The sequence below is a fragment of the Carcharhinus amblyrhynchos genome, unplaced genomic scaffold, assembly GCF_965287045.1.
Source record: "Carcharhinus amblyrhynchos unplaced genomic scaffold, sCarAmb.v2.hapA scaffold_42, whole genome shotgun sequence".
Taxonomy (NCBI): Eukaryota; Metazoa; Chordata; class Chondrichthyes; order Carcharhiniformes; family Carcharhinidae; genus Carcharhinus; species Carcharhinus amblyrhynchos.
The window spans coordinates 3,913,836-3,930,303 of NW_027649783.1; the positions used below are offsets into that span (position 1 = coordinate 3,913,836).

At 47.0% G+C, this 16,468-nt stretch overlaps 2 protein-coding genes and 4 non-coding genes across 6 annotated transcripts; 2 read left to right on the plus strand and 4 right to left on the minus strand.

The window, feature by feature from the left end:
* Positions 1 to 6,565: 6,565 nt before the first annotated feature.
* On the minus strand, positions 6,566 to 6,647 carry trnas-uga (transfer RNA serine (anticodon UGA)). The gene has a single exon. It is a non-coding gene; the product is annotated as a tRNA-Ser (tRNA).
* Positions 6,648 to 7,047: 400 nt separating this feature from the next.
* trnas-uga (transfer RNA serine (anticodon UGA)) lies at positions 7,048 to 7,130 on the minus strand. The gene has a single exon. It is a non-coding gene; the product is annotated as a tRNA-Ser (tRNA).
* Positions 7,131 to 7,467: 337 nt separating this feature from the next.
* On the minus strand, positions 7,468 to 7,539 carry trnag-ucc (transfer RNA glycine (anticodon UCC)). The gene has a single exon. It is a non-coding gene; the product is annotated as a tRNA-Gly (tRNA).
* Positions 7,540 to 9,138: 1,599 nt separating this feature from the next.
* LOC145335909 (histone H1-like) lies at positions 9,139 to 9,798 on the plus strand. The gene has a single exon (XM_080181642.1). The coding sequence runs from the start codon at positions 9,139 to 9,141 to the stop codon at positions 9,796 to 9,798; it is 660 nt and encodes a 219-aa protein (XP_080037768.1).
* A 577-nt stretch (positions 9,799 to 10,375) lies between these two features.
* Positions 10,376 to 10,458, minus strand: trnal-cag (transfer RNA leucine (anticodon CAG)). The gene has a single exon. It is a non-coding gene; the product is annotated as a tRNA-Leu (tRNA).
* A 629-nt stretch (positions 10,459 to 11,087) lies between these two features.
* Positions 11,088 to 13,146, plus strand: LOC145335844 (histone H3-like). Its single transcript, XM_080181570.1, has 2 exons — positions 11,088 to 11,216; positions 12,733 to 13,146. The coding sequence occupies exons 1-2, from the start codon at positions 11,088 to 11,090 to the stop codon at positions 13,144 to 13,146; spliced, it is 543 nt and encodes a 180-aa protein (XP_080037696.1).
* The last annotated feature ends 3,322 nt before the right edge of the window (positions 13,147 to 16,468 follow it).

Genomic DNA, 16,468 nt, shown 5'->3' on the forward strand with positions numbered 1-16,468 from the left:
ACCCCTTACATCTCTTTTAAACTTTCCCTCTCTCACTCTCACCTTTGTCCTGAGTGTTTGATCCTTTGACCCTCGGGAAAAGACTCGGACAATCCACTCTATCCAAGCCTGTCATAATCTTGTAAACCTCTCTCAGGTCCCCCCTGCTCCTCCGATGCTCCAAAGAAAACAATCTAAGTTTGTTCAATCTTTCTTTCTAGTCCATATCCTCCAAACCAGGCAACATCCTGGAAAATCTCTTCTGCACCCTTTCCAATGCATCAACACCCTTCTGGAAGTGTTGCACCCAGAATTATACACAACACTCCAAATGCAGCCTAACCAAAGTCTTATACAGCTTCAACATGATTTTACTGACTGATGCACAAGAACACCTAGATCTTGCTGAGTACCCAGCTCTCTTAATTTACACCCATTCAAATAATAATCTGCCTTCCTATTTTTGCTACTGAAGTGGATAATGAAGTGATCACTGCATATTTATCCACATTATACTGCATCTGCCATGCAGATCCCACACACTCAGCCTGTCCAAAACAGACTGAAGGATCTCCGCATCCCCCTCACAGCTCACCCTCCCACCCAATATTGTATCATCTACGTATTTGGAGATTGAACATTTAGTTCCTGTGTCCAAACCATTAATATATAATAGGAACAGTTGGGGTCCTAGCACAGATCCCTGTGGTACCCCACTAATCACTGCCTTCCAATTGGAAAAAGACCCATTTATGTCATCTCTTTCTTTTCTGTCTGCTAACCAGCTTTCTATCCATCTCAAGATGCTACACACAATCCCATGTACTTTAACTTTACACAGTAGAAGGGCAGCACACTGGTTATCACTGCTGTGTCACAGCACCAGGGACCTGGGTTCGATTCCCGGCTTGGGTCACTGTCTGTGTGGAGTCTGCACATTTCCCCTGTGTCTGTGTGGGTTTTCTCTCCGATTTCCTCCCACAATCTGAAAAGATGTGCTGCTTCGGTGCACTGGCCGTACTAAATTCTCCCTCTGTCTACCCGGACACGCGGCAGAGTGTGGCAACTGGGGGATTTTCACAATAACTTCATTGCAGTGTTAATGTAAACCTACTTGTGACACTAATAATCAAACTTTAACCTTTAAAACATTATGTGAGATCTTGTCGAAAGCCTTCTCAAAGTCTAAAAAAAACTACATCCACAGGTTCCCCCGGTCAACTCTAGTAGTTATATCCTCAAAGAATTCCAGTAGTTTTCTCAAGCATGATTTCCCTTCTGTAAATTCATGCTGACTTTATCTGATTATAACACTGCTTTCCAAATACTTGATAATGGACTCCAGCAACTGCCCTACGACTGACATTCGGCTCGCTGCTCATTGGTTCCCTCTTTCCTCTCTACTTCTGTTTTTAGACACAGGGTTTAGATTAGTTACCTCTCTCCCCTGAAGGTGCTGACTCTGGCTGGGTTCAGTTCCACACTCACTGGTTCCTCTCTCTCTCTCCTGAAGGTGCTGACTCTGGCTGGGTTCAGTTCCACACTCACTGGTTCCTCTCTCTCTCTCCTGAAGGTGCTGACTCTGGCTGGGTTCAGTTCAGACACTGGAAATCAGAAATGAAACAGAGAAGAAAGCTCAGCAGATTGTTTCTTTCTGCAAACAGATGCTGCACAGAGTTAGTGTTTCAGGTCTGTGACCTTTCATCAGAACCTGAAAACATAGAAACTCGGAAGAGGAAGAGGCCACTCAGCCCATCGTGCTTGTTCCATCATTCAGTGTGATCATGGCTGATCCTCTATCTCAATTCCATATTCTCAGTTTTTCCCAATACCCCTTATACCAATCTTACCCAATGTAACTATCTAAATGCTTTTGAAAAGACAATATTGTAACCGCCTCTACTGCTACCTCAGACAGCTCGTTCCAAACACTCACCTCCTCTGGACCCTTTTGTGTTTCTCTCCTCTCACCTTAAACCTACACCCTCCACTTTAAGACTCCCTGAAATTGGGAAAAGATATTGACTATCTATCTCATCTATGGCCCTCATTCTTTTATAGACCTCTATAAGATTACCCCTAAGCCTCCTACACTCCAGGGAAAAAATCCCAGTCTATTCAGTTTCTCCTTATAACTTAAACCATCAAATCCCAGTAGTATCCTAGTAAATCTTTTCTGAACTCTTTCTATTTTAATAATATTCTGTCTATAATAGGGTGACCAGAACTGCACACAGTATTCCTAGTGGGGCCTTAACATGACTTCAACATGATGTCCCAACTCCGATGTGAGGATAAATGGGCCAATACATTCCATTGCTATTCCTCCAGTTGTTAATGAAGTGAAAAAGTTGGTGTTTAATGAAATCTGCTGGAATGTAACAACACTGCAAAATCCTCAATCCTTGTTGTTTCAGCTCAACCAGCCCCTAGAAGCTTGGAAGATGGAAGTTCCTGATTGGTCTGAGGTTGGAGATGAAGAGGAGCCAGTTCCCAACAACTTGCTGACAGACATCAACAGTCATCAGCTTTAGAGCGAGGAAATCCTCGAACAGTGCATTCCGAGTAACCAAGACCCTGGAACATCCCCGCTGCTGGAGAACAGAGAAGGTGTGAGGCAAGGCAGGATGTTCAAATGGTGGAAGATGGGACTGAATCATTGGTGGAGTCTCCTACTCTGGTTCTGACTCCTTCTGACATTGATGGACGGTTTGAAGTGGAGGAAATTAGTCAGGATGGAAGTGGTGACGAGATTCACAGTCACTCCCTCAGCTTAGAGACCATTTTTAAGGCGATCTGTGCAGCGACTCCACTCTGGGGTGGATGTCAGATCAGCTCACCAGACAGCAGGAGGATTAAAGCACAGATGAGGCCATTCAGCCCCAACACTTCCTTAAACGCTCCGCTGTGCAGTTCAAAAACTGAAGGCTGGGATTCGAGCCACGTTACACAGGCGACTGGGAAAAGCACCATCGGATTAATCAGACCACTGGCCCACACTGGAAAGATTAAAAGCCCCGCAGAGGGACATCAACATGAATTTTCACTTTTAATGTTTCTTCTTTACTCTAAACAATATATTGTGTTTGTATAATTATCTTAAATGTTTCACATTAAAACAAATACTGGGAATATTTAGCATTGCTGGAGAAGTGTAACCGGGAACGATGCCCTGTTCATTCAGTTTGGGGAACACTTCCTGACAGAGGAAGATTGGGACATGACAGCTTCTCCCTATCAGCTCCTTCCAATTCCCTCCACAATCCTGAACACCTCGATCAAATCTACTCTCAACCTTCTCTTCACCAAAGACCCAAATTCTCCAATCTACCGATTAAACTGAACTTCCCCATCCCTGGACCCGTGCCCAGAGATTTATTGCACCCTCTCTAATGCCTTCACACCCTTTCTAAACACTGCTGTCCAGATCAGAGTGCAACACTCCAACTGAGGCCAAACCAGGGTTTTATACAGGTTTCCCATAACTTGTTTGCTCTTGTAAGCTCTGTCCCTACGTATAAAGCTCACAATCCCAAATACCTTAGTAACCACACTCTCAACCTGCCACCTAAACAGCAATTATTAGTGTCACATTTAACCACAGGTCCCTTGTTCCCGCATGCCTTTACAATTGTATCATTTCTTTCATATTGTCTCTCCCTTTTCTTCCCACTGAAATAAATCATTTCACACTTCTCTACTTTAAATTGGTCTTGTTTGACCAATCCACAAGCTGTCTCAGAAACTGTGAGTTTCAGCACTCCCCCCTCACAGTTCACAATGCTGCCATGTATTGTGTAATTCCCACAGTTTGAGTGTGTGCTCTGTACAGCATTGCCGATGTCTCTAATATGGATCAGGAAGAGCAGGATTCCGAACACCAACCCTCCTGGAATCCCACTTTAACCGAGCTCCACTCCAAATAAAAACATTTCCCACTGCTGTGTTTCCTGTCACTCAGTCAGCTTCCTATCCATGTTCTGCTGTCCCTTTTATTCTCTCAGCTCCAAATGTTCCCACAAGTTTGCTGTGTGGCCCTTTATTTATAAAATGCTTTTTGACAGTTCATGTTCACATTAACCACATTACCCTCATCAACCTTTTCTGTTACCCTCACTAAAATCATAAGCAAGTTAAATTTGATTCCCCTTTAATGATTACCTCTGTGTTTTCCTTAATTAATGCACATTAGCTGCAGTGAGTGTTCATTTTATCTGCAGTTATTTTTTGGAGAATATTCCACATTGCTGAGGTTAAATTTATTGGACTTTAATTGGCTTCTCCTCACATCCTTTTCTGAAGAAGACTGTTTACCATTTGCAATTCTCCAGTCCTCTGGCATCATGAGCTCGGATAGGGAAGTTTTGGCCAACACCGCTGCAATTTCCACCCATATTTCCCTCAGTATCCATGGATCCAAATGACCTCTTTCTGCACTGTAGGGATTGTTGATTAATACAATTATGATTTATGTATCTTTATACAGTGCAAAGCACAGAGGCACAGCATTAAAACAACAGAACAAGAAAACACAGAACAGCAACAGCATCAGACAATGCAAAGATAGGAAACACACTATATTTCTGACAAGTTTTCTAAAGGTCACTACATTTTCAGCATCAAAATCAGGTAAAACATTTGAAATATCAACAATTCTATGTAGGGAGAACAAATTGTGAATATCATCACATGAACCAGATTTCTGTACTTTGTACTGACACCCACCCATAATACAATCGCTGTGAATAAAGCTTTTGAAGCTTAGGCAATAAGGCCATGTATCAATTTGATAATATTGAACTAAACCATAAATAATCAGCCTTCTCTACAGATTGCAATTCAAGAATCCTTAATCCCTCATAAGCTATTCCCCTCATGCCTTTCATTTTCCAGGTTTCATGTCTTTGCACTCTCTCTATGAGCTGAATATCTCTTTGAACGTATGGGTTCCAAAGTATGGGTGCAGTATTGAGATGTGGGCATACTTGCTTCTTACAGAGTTTTAGATCTTGGGTTGAACTCCAGTTTACTCCCCACTCCCTCGATTCCCTAAGAATCCAAAATTTGTCTTTTTCAGCCTTAACTGCAATAGAATCCCTCCAGTGCAGCTGGAGGCCATTTGGCTCATTGAGTCTGAACCAACTCTCTGAGATACCATCCCACCCAGAACCTGTCTCAGTAACCCCACATATTTATCCTGCTAATCCCCTTAACTGATACATTTTGGAAACAAAAGGCACCATGCAATACTCTGACAAGATACCACAAGGTAGGTTGTTGCATAAAGATTAAATCTCATGGGATCCAGGGTGAGGCATCTTAATGGATGCACAATTGGCTTCTTGACAGAAGCCAGGGGATGGGTGTAGAGGATTGTTTTTCAAACTGGAATCCTGTTACCAGCCTCAGGGATCAGTGCTGGTCCGCTGTTATTTGTCATTTGTATTAATGATTTGGATGAGAATATAGGAGTCATGGTTAGTGAGTTTGCAGATGACACCAAGATTCGTGGCATAGTGGACAGTGAAGAAAGTTATCGCCAATTGCAATGGGATCTTGATCAATTGGGCCAGTGGTCTGATGAATGACAAATGGACTTTTATTTCGATAAATGTGAGGTGATGCATTTTGGTAGATTGAACCAGGGCAGGACTTACTCAGTTAATGGTAGGGCGTTGGGGAGAGTTACAGAACAAAGAGATCTGGGGGTACAGGTTCATAGCTCCTTGAAAGTGGAGTCACAGGTGGACAGAGTGGTGAAGAAGGCATTCGGCATGCTTGGTTTCATCGGTCAGAACATTGAATACAGGAGTTGGGATGTCTTGTTGAAGTCATGAAAAACATTGGTAAGGCCTCACTTGGAATACTGTGTACAGTTCTGTTCCCTGTATTACAGAAAGGCTATTATTAAACTAGAAAGTGATAGAAAAGATTTACCAGGATGCCAGCAGGACTTGATGGTTTGAATTATAGGGAGAGGCTGGATAGACTTTTTTTTCTCTGTAGGTAGGAGGCTGAGAGTTGGTCTTATTGAGATCTATAATATAATGAGGGGCGCAGATCAGCTAGATAGACAATATATTTTCCCAAAGGTAGGGGAGTCTAAAGGTAGAGGGCACAGATTTAAGGTGAGAGGGGAGAGATAGAAAAGTGTCCAGAAGGGCATTTTTTTTCACAGAGTGGTGAGTGTCTGGAACAAGCTGCCAGATGTGGTAGTAGAGGCGGGTACAATTTTGTCTTTTAAAATGCATTTCGACAGTTACATGGGTAAGATGGGTTTAGAGGGATATGGGCCAAATGTGGGCAATTGGGATTAGCTTAGTGGTTTAAAAAAACAGGGCGGCATGGGCAAGTTGGGCTGAAGGGCCTGTTTCCATGTTGTAAACCTTTACTGCCTCAGAGCCCATTCGGCCTAACTTGTCCATACTAGCCCACGGACACACATGTGTTTCCAAGCTCACCTTCCTGCACCCGGCCTGGAGTCATGCAGCTGAAAGATTGATCGTGATCGAAATACTTCATACCGAAAGATAAGCTTTTTTTTGGATGCCTGAAATATCGGAAGTAAACACTTCCTAATCATAACCGCTGCGAGCAGGGCTCGAACCTGCGTGGGGAAACCCCATTGGATTTCAAGTCCAACGCCTTAACCACTCGGCCATCACAGCTGCACATTTATAATCTGAGTAATGTTGATATTAACTTCATCAGGCACCGGGATTGTGCACAGCACAGTGTGTGATCTGAAATTTGTTCCTCTACGTTTATTTCGTACCTTTATCTCTGATTGTTTTCCTATTTCAATAGTTTTTCATTAGAAACGAATTACGTCCGAATAAAAAAAAGAATTTACTATTGGCAAATCCGCCCTGTTTTATGAACTTGATTGAAAAGTGGATATATTTCTCAATACGCTGGCTAGGAATCGAACCTGGATCAACTGCTTGGAAGGCAGCAACAAGATCTGCTCACTACTATCGCTCAAACAGCCATTACAATTAGGTATAATGATAGAATTATCTCCGTTGCTGCTTTCAGCAGCGGAAGTAAACACTTCGCGATCACAACCGCTCCGAGCGGAGCTCGAACCTGCGTGGGGAAACCCCCATTGGATTTCAAGCCCAACGCCTTAACCACTCCGCCACCGCAGCTACATACTTAACACTGTAATGTAGCCACCTTAGGATGTTCATATTAACTTCATCGGGCACCGGGATTGTGCAGAGCACAGTGTGTGAGCTGAAATGTGTTCCTCTACTTTTACTTTGTACCTTTGTGTCTGGCGGAGAACTCATTTATCAGGTCAGAGACGTGTTCTCCTGTTTCAATATTTTTTTCATTAGAAACGAATTATGTCCGAACAAAAAAAATGAAAAAATAGAAACCTTTATTTTATTTCATTCCTGTCGAATATTGCGTTCGCCCTGTTTTTGTCCTCTTGGTTTAAAACACAAGATGCCGCGGAAAAGAATCTAAATAAATTATCAATGCGATGGCCGGGAATCGAACCCGGGTCAACTGCTTGGAAGGCAGCTATGCTCACCACTATACCACCATCGCTGACGCTGGTTAAATAGCAGTTATTTAAATCAGTTGTAATTATGGAAACAAATTAGTTGCTGATTTCATCACACACCAGATACATCCACAGCACAGTTTGGAAACTGAACCTGTCTTATCTCGTTTTTCTGGACAGTTTAAACCACCTGTTTTACTATTGTTTCTGACTGGGAAATCATTGTTTAGTTTTGGGGCCTGTTCTTTCATTTAAACAACTGAAAGCAAATTGAAGCTGGATTTTCCATTAGAAACACACTGTTGATGAGAATCTTTAGTGAATTTTATTTCAGGAATGTCCACCTACTGTTGGGACCTGCGATAACTAATTAAATAAATCACCACTCTGATGGTCAGGAACTGATCCTTGGTCAAATGCTCTCACAGTCACCACTCCATCACCATCGCTCACCTGGCTCTGTCACCCACTCTGTAAGAAAGTCCAGCTCTGACAGTGAATCTGGTTCCCTCCAGGTCCAATCGGAGGATGGTCAGAAACTGTCACTGTCAGAAACTCCATTATCAGCGAGTGTGGGATGGTTATTTAACTGGCTGTCACTGGTTGGTGAGGTTGTGATTTACTGTTACCTGTCAGTGCCGGAGAAACAAATAAAACAGGAAATCTAGAGACTCCCAGAGCAGATAATTTGTATTTTCACCCTAAACAAACACAGTGATGTCTGTAATCACTATAATAACTGAAAATAAAAATAGAATTGGTTCTTGCCGCGGAATCTGGTTAACAGATGTGGTTCTTCACCACATGGACTGCAGCGGTTCCAGAAGGCAGCTCACCCCCACCTTCCCAAGGGTAATTAGGGATGGGTAATAAATGCTGACCCAGACAGAGACACCCACATTCCATGAATGAATTGAAAGACAATCTGCGGGGAGCGGCCCTCAGAGTGTTTAACAGTTACTGAGGTGAAAAACTCTAACTAACCCCCTGGAATCCGGAGCAAAGGCCGGAAGGAGGAGAAATTCCGTCCTGGGACCGTCCATTGGGTGAAAGTTTTGTCCTGTGAATGTGTCGGTGTGAATATTGTGGAAGAGAGAGTGTATGAAAGGAGCGGGCGGGTCAGACTAATCCAACTGTGTTTGTGTGTCTGTTCTGACCATGAGATCTCCGAGTCTCTCTTGTGGAAAATAAAACCGTTTTTCAATCAAAGATTCCCCCTAATCCCCCTGCTGAGCCCCAGAGTGAGATTTCAAGGCAATTGTTTCGCTAAATGGAAGATTTGAGTGGAAAAGTAGAGAACATGTCAGCTATCGCGTGTGAGAGCGGGATCAGTGCAGCAGGAAAACGGGTTTCAGTGGAAAACGGAGTCCTCAGATCGAGTTAAACCTTTTCAACAGCAAACATTGGAGTGTCAGAGACATGAAGGGTGTGAGCTGGATGTGTGGAGAGGCGGAATTTGATTGGAATGGGAGAGTTTGTGAGGAGAGAGAAACACAGAGAGGCTGGAGGAGCCGGGAGCTGACAGCAGCTTGTCTCTGCTCCGTCCGCTCTCTGCCTTTAAGTTGCTCTGTGCCGCCACCACTGGTTTCATTCCGGATCCAGTTCTGACTCTCCTGGCCCAGATTTTCCAGCCACTCTCGGATATGACTGAAACTACAGCCGCCCAAACGGCTCCTCCAGCCGCTCCCGCTCAGGTGAAGTCTCCCAGGAAGAAGAAGGCGGCTCCCCGATCTGCCGCTCCCAAGTTAGGCGAGCAGATCCTCAAGGTGGTGGCGGCTTGCAGCGATCGCAAGGGGATGTCCCTGGCCGCCATCAAGAAAGCTTTGGCCGGCAGCGGAGTGGATGTGGGGAAGCGCGGCTCCCAGATCAGGTTAACTATCAAGAGGAAGGTGGAGAAAGGCTCTCTGGTGCAGACAAAGGGACAGGGCGCCTCCGGCTCCTTCAAACTGGCTAAGAGGGAAAGGCCGGGCAAAATGGGAAAGAAGGTGAAGAAAGCCACAGGCAAGAAATCTTTCGTGAAGAAAACAGCGGCCAAGAAGGTGACAAGAAAGAAAGCCGCCGCCAAGAAACCCGCAGCCAAGAAAACTCCAGTGAAGAAAACTCCAGTGAAGAAAACTCCAGTGAAGAAAACAAGCAGCAAGAAGGCGGCAACTCCAAAAAAGGCGCTGAAGAAAGCAGCCCTGAAGAAAAAATCTCCTGTGAAGAAGGTCACGGGCGGAAAGTCGGCCAAAAAAGTGACTAAAGCGAAGGCCAATCCCAAAGGGAAAGCAGCAAAAACGAAGAAAGCCTCAGGAAAGAAGTGAAACAACCCGAGAGCAAATTGGAAACCTCTGAAACCCCCCAAAGGCTCTTCTCAGAGCCACCCACATCTCTCAGGAAAGAGCTGATCCCGCAAGAAAATGATTCCTGTCCCGCGGGGCCCGGCTCATTCTCAATAGAGATCATTTCAAATTCAGACTAAAGCAAAACAACTGCAGGTGCTGAATTTCATTGAGAATTTCACATTTGTTCAATCGCCACTTTCTCTCAGAATAAAGCTGTCTGGTAGATTCAGTGTGAGACAGGAACACTGGCGGCGAAACACCGCATTCCCCACTCATTTTTAATCCAATCCCTGCAGGGAGGCCAATCGGCCCATCGAGTCTGCACTGACGCACAATCCGGATCCCCCATTCCCCTATTTATTGACCCTACTTCCCCCCTGACACTCCGGGACAATTTAGCATGGGCCAATCAACCTCACACACACCGGGGGGAAACCGGAGCACCCGGAGGGAGCCCAGGGAGAATGTGGAAACTCCACACAGACAGTGACCTCAGCCGGGAATCGAACGCAGGTTCCTGGCGCTGGGAGACGGCAGTTCTCAGCCCAAAAGTCAGTGTCAGGAGTGGGATTCGAACCCACGCCTCCAGAGGAGACTGCGACCTGAACGCAGCGCCTTAGACCGCTCGGCCATCCTGACTCCCTTCACTTTAACACAGGGAGATTTCCCCCAAACACCTTCAATAAAGTGTTTGGAAACAGCTGGAAGCGGATGTGGGTGAGGATGTTACTGAGGGAGATTCTTGCTATAGAATAGACTGTGTTTCGGTGGGAATATTACTGACTGGCAATTATAACAGGAGCAGGTTTAAAAACACAAAAGGACAAAGTCACCACCCGAAACCTTAACTCTGTCTCTCTCTCTCTTCACAAAAGCTGCCGGATTATTTGCAGCATTTTCTGTTTCGATTCCAGATTTCAAAGCTCCGGGTTTGTGGAAACTCTTGAGTGTGAAGGGCGGCTCTGGAAGGGTTTGTGTGGGGAGCTGGCTTTCGTTTCCATTCTTAATAAACGGGTTGAAATTGGCGGTTGCAGAAACTGGAGGTGGAGCTGAAAGATCAGGGGCCGTTCTGTGTGTGTGTGTGTGTGTGTGTGTGTCAGGCCGGCTCTCTCCTCCCTCCCGCTCTGGGTTGAATCTTCACTCTGTCTCCTCCCCCCTCTCTGCTCTCACTCCGCCTTTCTCAGTCAGGTCGGGGCGGCCTGTATAAAAGGAGCCTGAAAGAGTTCCTCTCTCTCAGATTGGGCAGCGATCGGAGTGAAGAATCCATCATGTCTGGCAGAGGGAAAGGAGGCAAAGGACTGGGGAAAGGCGGAGCCAAGCGGCACCGCAAAGTGCTCCGTGATAATATCCAGGGCATCACCAAACCAGCAATCCGCCGCCTGGCTCGCCGTGGCGGGGTCAAGCGGATCTCGGGCTTGATCTATGAGGAGACTCGCGGGGTGCTGAAGGTTTTCCTGGAGAATGTGATCAGGGATGCGGTCACCTACACTGAACACGCCAAGCGCAAGACGGTCACTGCCATGGATGTGGTGTACGCTCTGAAACGCCAGGGCCGCACTCTCTATGGATTCGGCGGCTGAACAACTCGACCCTTTTCCAGCCAACACACAACAAAGGCTCTTTTCAGAGCCACTCACCGCCTCACAGAGAGAGCAGTGACCTGGGGACGGGGGGGAGCTGGGACAGGCTGCTCAGGGTTTGAGATGCAGCTTTGCTTTGTTTCGGTTCCGGTGCCGGGAAATCACCCAATTGAACATTTCATTTGGAGCAGGATTGTTGTTGAAATGTTTCAGTGGATTGTCTCAGCAGCCCCCAGTTGACATGTGCCCTGAGTGAAAGGCCACCTCACTCCCTGTCTAATCACTCAGTGTTTGGATAGAGTTTCTAAAAGCTTTCTCTGGAATAGCGGGAGTTTAGGAGCAGCAGCCGGTGAATCGTTCACTGGAACCAGTGCCAGTTGTGATGCTATTTGCCCCCCAGACGGTTGTTTCCTGCACTGAAGCTGACAGGCTTTGGGAAACTGCTGAGTTTCCGCTCAGTCATTCACAAAACCCGCAATTCCCGCAGTTTGAGCCGCTCCAACCCCCAGCCTGCTTCTGATTGGCCATCCTCTCCGCATCGGAACCAATCGCACAGCATCGAATGTGAACATTGAGCCAATCATTGGCTTCGACTGTCAACCGGCAGGAATTTTGAATGGGGGGAAATGGCGCCAATTTCAGCGCGGGAAAGGGAATGGAGACAAATTCTTAACTTCTCAACAAGAATAACATCTCTATTAATATTCTGCTGTAAGATTATTTTACAAAGAGCTTTCATTTGTGAATATTTGTCCGCGGCAAACGGCTCCATTCAGGAATGTCAAACGGGACAAATATGAATTCACTCTCTGTAACAAACAACAGACTCAATCCCTTTCACACCGGCTTCAGGGGGACACAGAGAAGACACAGATTTCTCATCCTTTCCCCTGAAAGCGGCACAAGCCACAGGCGGAGGGGAAATCTGAATGGGCTGGAGAGGAAAGGGACAGGGATCGAGTGGAACAGCGGGAGATTCTGGGAATGAACAGCCCAGAGAGCGGGGAAAGGGTCTCAAACACCAAGTGGAGGGAGATGGATTTCAAATCTTCAATGTTTCTGGTAATTATGGACGGAATGAAGTCTTAGTTTATACAAACGGTTATTTCCTGCACAGAAAATGGAGTAATTTCTGGAAGGGGCGGTGAAGTAAACAAGTGAGGCGATCAGAACCTGAGTTCCAGACATTCATTCCCTGCTCAGAGTTTGATTGAAACTTCCTGGGCCAATTCCCGCTGGGGGGGGCGGTTCCTCACAGAGTTTAAAAAGGCGGCTGCAGCGCAGACTCTGGATTAACAGTCTGTGTGTCTCAGATTGTGCTGAATCCGCTCAGAAAATGGCCAGGACCAAGCAGACAGCGCGCAAATCGACCGGAGGGAAAGCTCCTCGCAAACAGCTGGCTACCAAAGCGGCCCGGAAGAGCGCTCCAGCCACGGGCGGAGTGAAGAAGCCTCATCGCTACAGACCCGGCACTGTGGCTCTGAGGGAGATCCGCCGCTATCAGAAATCCACCGAGCTGCTGATCCGCAAACTGCCCTTCCAGCGCCTGGTGCGAGAGATCGCTCAGGACTTCAAGACAGACCTGCGCTTCCAGAGCTCGGCCGTCATGGCCCTGCAGGAGGCCAGCGAGGCTTACCTGGTGGGGCTCTTTGAGGACACCAACCTGTGCGCCATCCACGCCAAGCGAGTCACCATCATGCCCAAAGACATCCAGCTGGCCCGCCGCATCCGCGGGGAACGCGCCTAAAACCCCGGCTTCAGCACCAAGAACAACAACGGCTCTTTTCAGAGCCACCAACTCGACACATGAAAGAGCTGCCATCTCCTGTTAACCAATCTAGTCTTTCAATCCCCGGCACAGAATCTTCCCAGGACTCTGAAACCTCTCCATCTTACAATTAACTCTCCGTTAAACGAGGTTTACTAGGATGTTGCCTGGTATGGAGGGGAGATCCTATGAGGAGAGACTGAGGGATTTGGGGTTGTTTTCGTTGGAAAGAAGGCGGCTAAGAGGGGATCTTATTGAAACATATAAGATGATTAGAGGTTTAGATAGGGTGGATAGTGATAGCCTTTTTCCTCGGATGGAGAAAGCTAGCACGAGGGGGCATGGCTTTAAATTAAGGGGGAGGGGGAGGGGGAGGGGGGGAGGTAGCTACAGGACGGATGTCAGGGGTAGGTTCTTTACCCAGAGGGTGGTGAGGGATTGGAATGCCCTGCCTGCTGCAGTTGTAAATGCGCCTAGTTTGGGGGCGTTTAAGAGATCTGTGGATAGGTTTATGGACGAAAAGGGATTGGTATAGGCTAGTGGGTCATTGTTTTTGTAACTGGTCGGCGCAACTTCGTGGGCCGAAGGGCCTGTTCAGCGCTGTAATGTTCTATGTTCTATGTTACATTGAGCTCTTTCCAATCCTTTGATGGTTACAGTCAAAACCATCCCGTTAACAATTCTACCGCAATTTAATTTTAAAGTGGTTTTATTAAACCTGCCATCATTTCAGTTTCCGAGGAATAATTCCGCAAATCCACTTTCTCCGCACATGTTTGGAGTCAGGATTGAGAATTGTGTCAGTCAGGGTCAGAATATGAACCATGTCTCAAACAGTAACCCCCTCACACCGATATCACCATTACAGAAACACTTGTACATTCGGACAGACAATAATTAACACTTTTCCAGATACAATGACTGGCTTTGAAAACTGATGGGCTGCAGATGACTGTCCTCACAGACTGTCACACTTTCAACAATTATATTGGAAATCAGATCATTTCAGTTCACTGGGACGGTTCCCCCAATAAACAGCAGAAACATACTAAAGTCTTTTGTCCACAGAGGGGAAAAGAGTTCCACAGCAGAGATCACAGTTCCACAGCAGAGAGCACAGTTCCACAGCAGAGAGCTCAGTTCCACAGCAAGGAGCACAGTTCCACAGCAGAGAGCACAGTTCCACAGCAGAGAGCACAGTTCCACAGCAGAGAGCACAGTTCCACAGCAGAGAGCACAGTTCCACAGCAGGGAGCACAGTTCCACAGCAGGGAGCACAGTTCCACAGCAGAGAGCACAGTTCCACAGCAGAGAGCACAGTTCCACAGCAGAGATCACAGTTCCACAGCAGAGAGCACAGTTCCACAGCAGAGAGCACAGTTCCACAGCAGAGAGCACAGTTCCACAGCAGGGAGCACAGTTCCACAGCAGAGATCACAGTTCCACAGCAGGGATCACAGTTCCACAGCAGAGAGCACAGTTCCACAGCAGAGATCACAGTTCCACAGCAGAGAGCACAGTTCCACAGCAGGGAGCACAGTTTCACAGCAGAGATCACAGTTCCACAGCAGAGATCACAGTTCCACAGCAGAGAGCACAGTTCCACAGCAGAGATCACAGTTCCACAGCAGAGAGCACAGTTCCACAGCAGGGAGCACAGTTCCACAGCAGGGAGCACAGTTCCACAGCAGGGAGCACAGTTCCACAGCAGGGAGCACAGTTCCACAGCAGGGAGCACAGTTCCACAGCAGGGATCACAGTTCCACAGCAGGGATCACAGTTCCACAGCAGGGATCACAGTTCCACAGCAGGGATCACAGTTCCACAGCAGAGAGCACAGTTCCACAGCAGAGAGCACAGTTCCACAGCAGAGAGCACAGTTCCACAGCAGGGAGCACAGTTCCACAGCAGAGAGCACAGTTCCACAGCAGGGAGCACAGTTCCACAGCAGAGAGCACAGTTCCACAGCAGAGAGCACAGTTCCATAGCAGAGAGCACAGTTCCACAGCAGAGAGCACAGTTCCACAGCAGGGAGCACAGTTCCACAGCAGAGATCACAGTTCCACAGCAGAGAGCACAGTTCCACAGCAGAGATCACAGTTCCACAGCAGAGATCACAGTTCCACAGCAGATAGCACAGTTCCACAGCAGAGAGAACATTTGCACAGCAAAGATCACAGTTCCACAGCAGAGAGCACAGTTCCACAGCAGGGAGCACAGTTCCACAGCAGAGAGAACATTTGCACAGCAAAGATCACATTTGCACAGCAAAGATCACAGTTCCACAGCAGAGAGCACAGTTCCACAGCAGAGAGCACAGTTCCACAGCAGGGAGCACAGTTCCACAGCAGGGAGCTCAGTTCCACAGCAGGGAGCTCAGTTCCACAGCAGGGAGCTCAGTTCCACAGCAGGGAGCTCAGTTCCACAGCAGGGAGCTCAGTTCCACAGCAGGGAGCTCAGTTCCACAGCAGGGAGCTCAGTTCCACAGCAGGGAGCTCAGTTCCACAGCAGGGAGCTCAGTTCCACAGCAGGGAGCTCAGTTCCACAGCAGGGAGCTCAGTTCCACAGCAGGGAGCTCAGTTCCACAGCAGGGAGCTCAGTTCCACAGCAGAGAGCACAGTTCCACAGCAGAGAGCACAGTTCCACAGCAGAGAATTTATTTAGAAACAAGGAAGGAAAATTAAACAGGAAGAAGTAGTTTAGAAACAGGAGATATCCTGGGATTGACATGAATGATCAGCCAGTCCATTCTCCTTTGCCTGTGTGTGATCTTGTGTATCCTGACTGTCTCTCGCTTCATCTCTCTGTCTTTCTTGTGTTTCCTATTCTTGGTGACAGTGGAATTGCGGCGCCGGGGGAGCAGCCGAGCGCATGCGCTCCAATGATGAATGCGGAAGTGAATCTCTGTGACGCATTAATACCAGCTGGCAGGTGATTGGGATTGTGGAGCAGAGTGGCGCAGCGGAAGCTTGCTGGGCCCATAACCCAGAGGTCGATGGATCGAAACCATTCTCTGCTAGTAGCTTTTTAGCAACAGCAAAAATTATTCCTTAGCGGATCCTTCAAAATGATTTGACATTCCCGTCCAGGGTGCAGTAATTTTCTTCCGCTTCTCGTTACTAGTTAACATTTGAATGAGTAACAGATCGCTGAAATGCCATTTACTCACAAACAGACACAAGCTGTAAATGTTGCAAAGATACACAAGCCGAGGGCTTTCCCTTTCAGCCCGTTTCTCCCAAACAGCTGACACAGGCGTGATGATCCGAATGATCTTGAATTATTCACTATCACTCTCTGA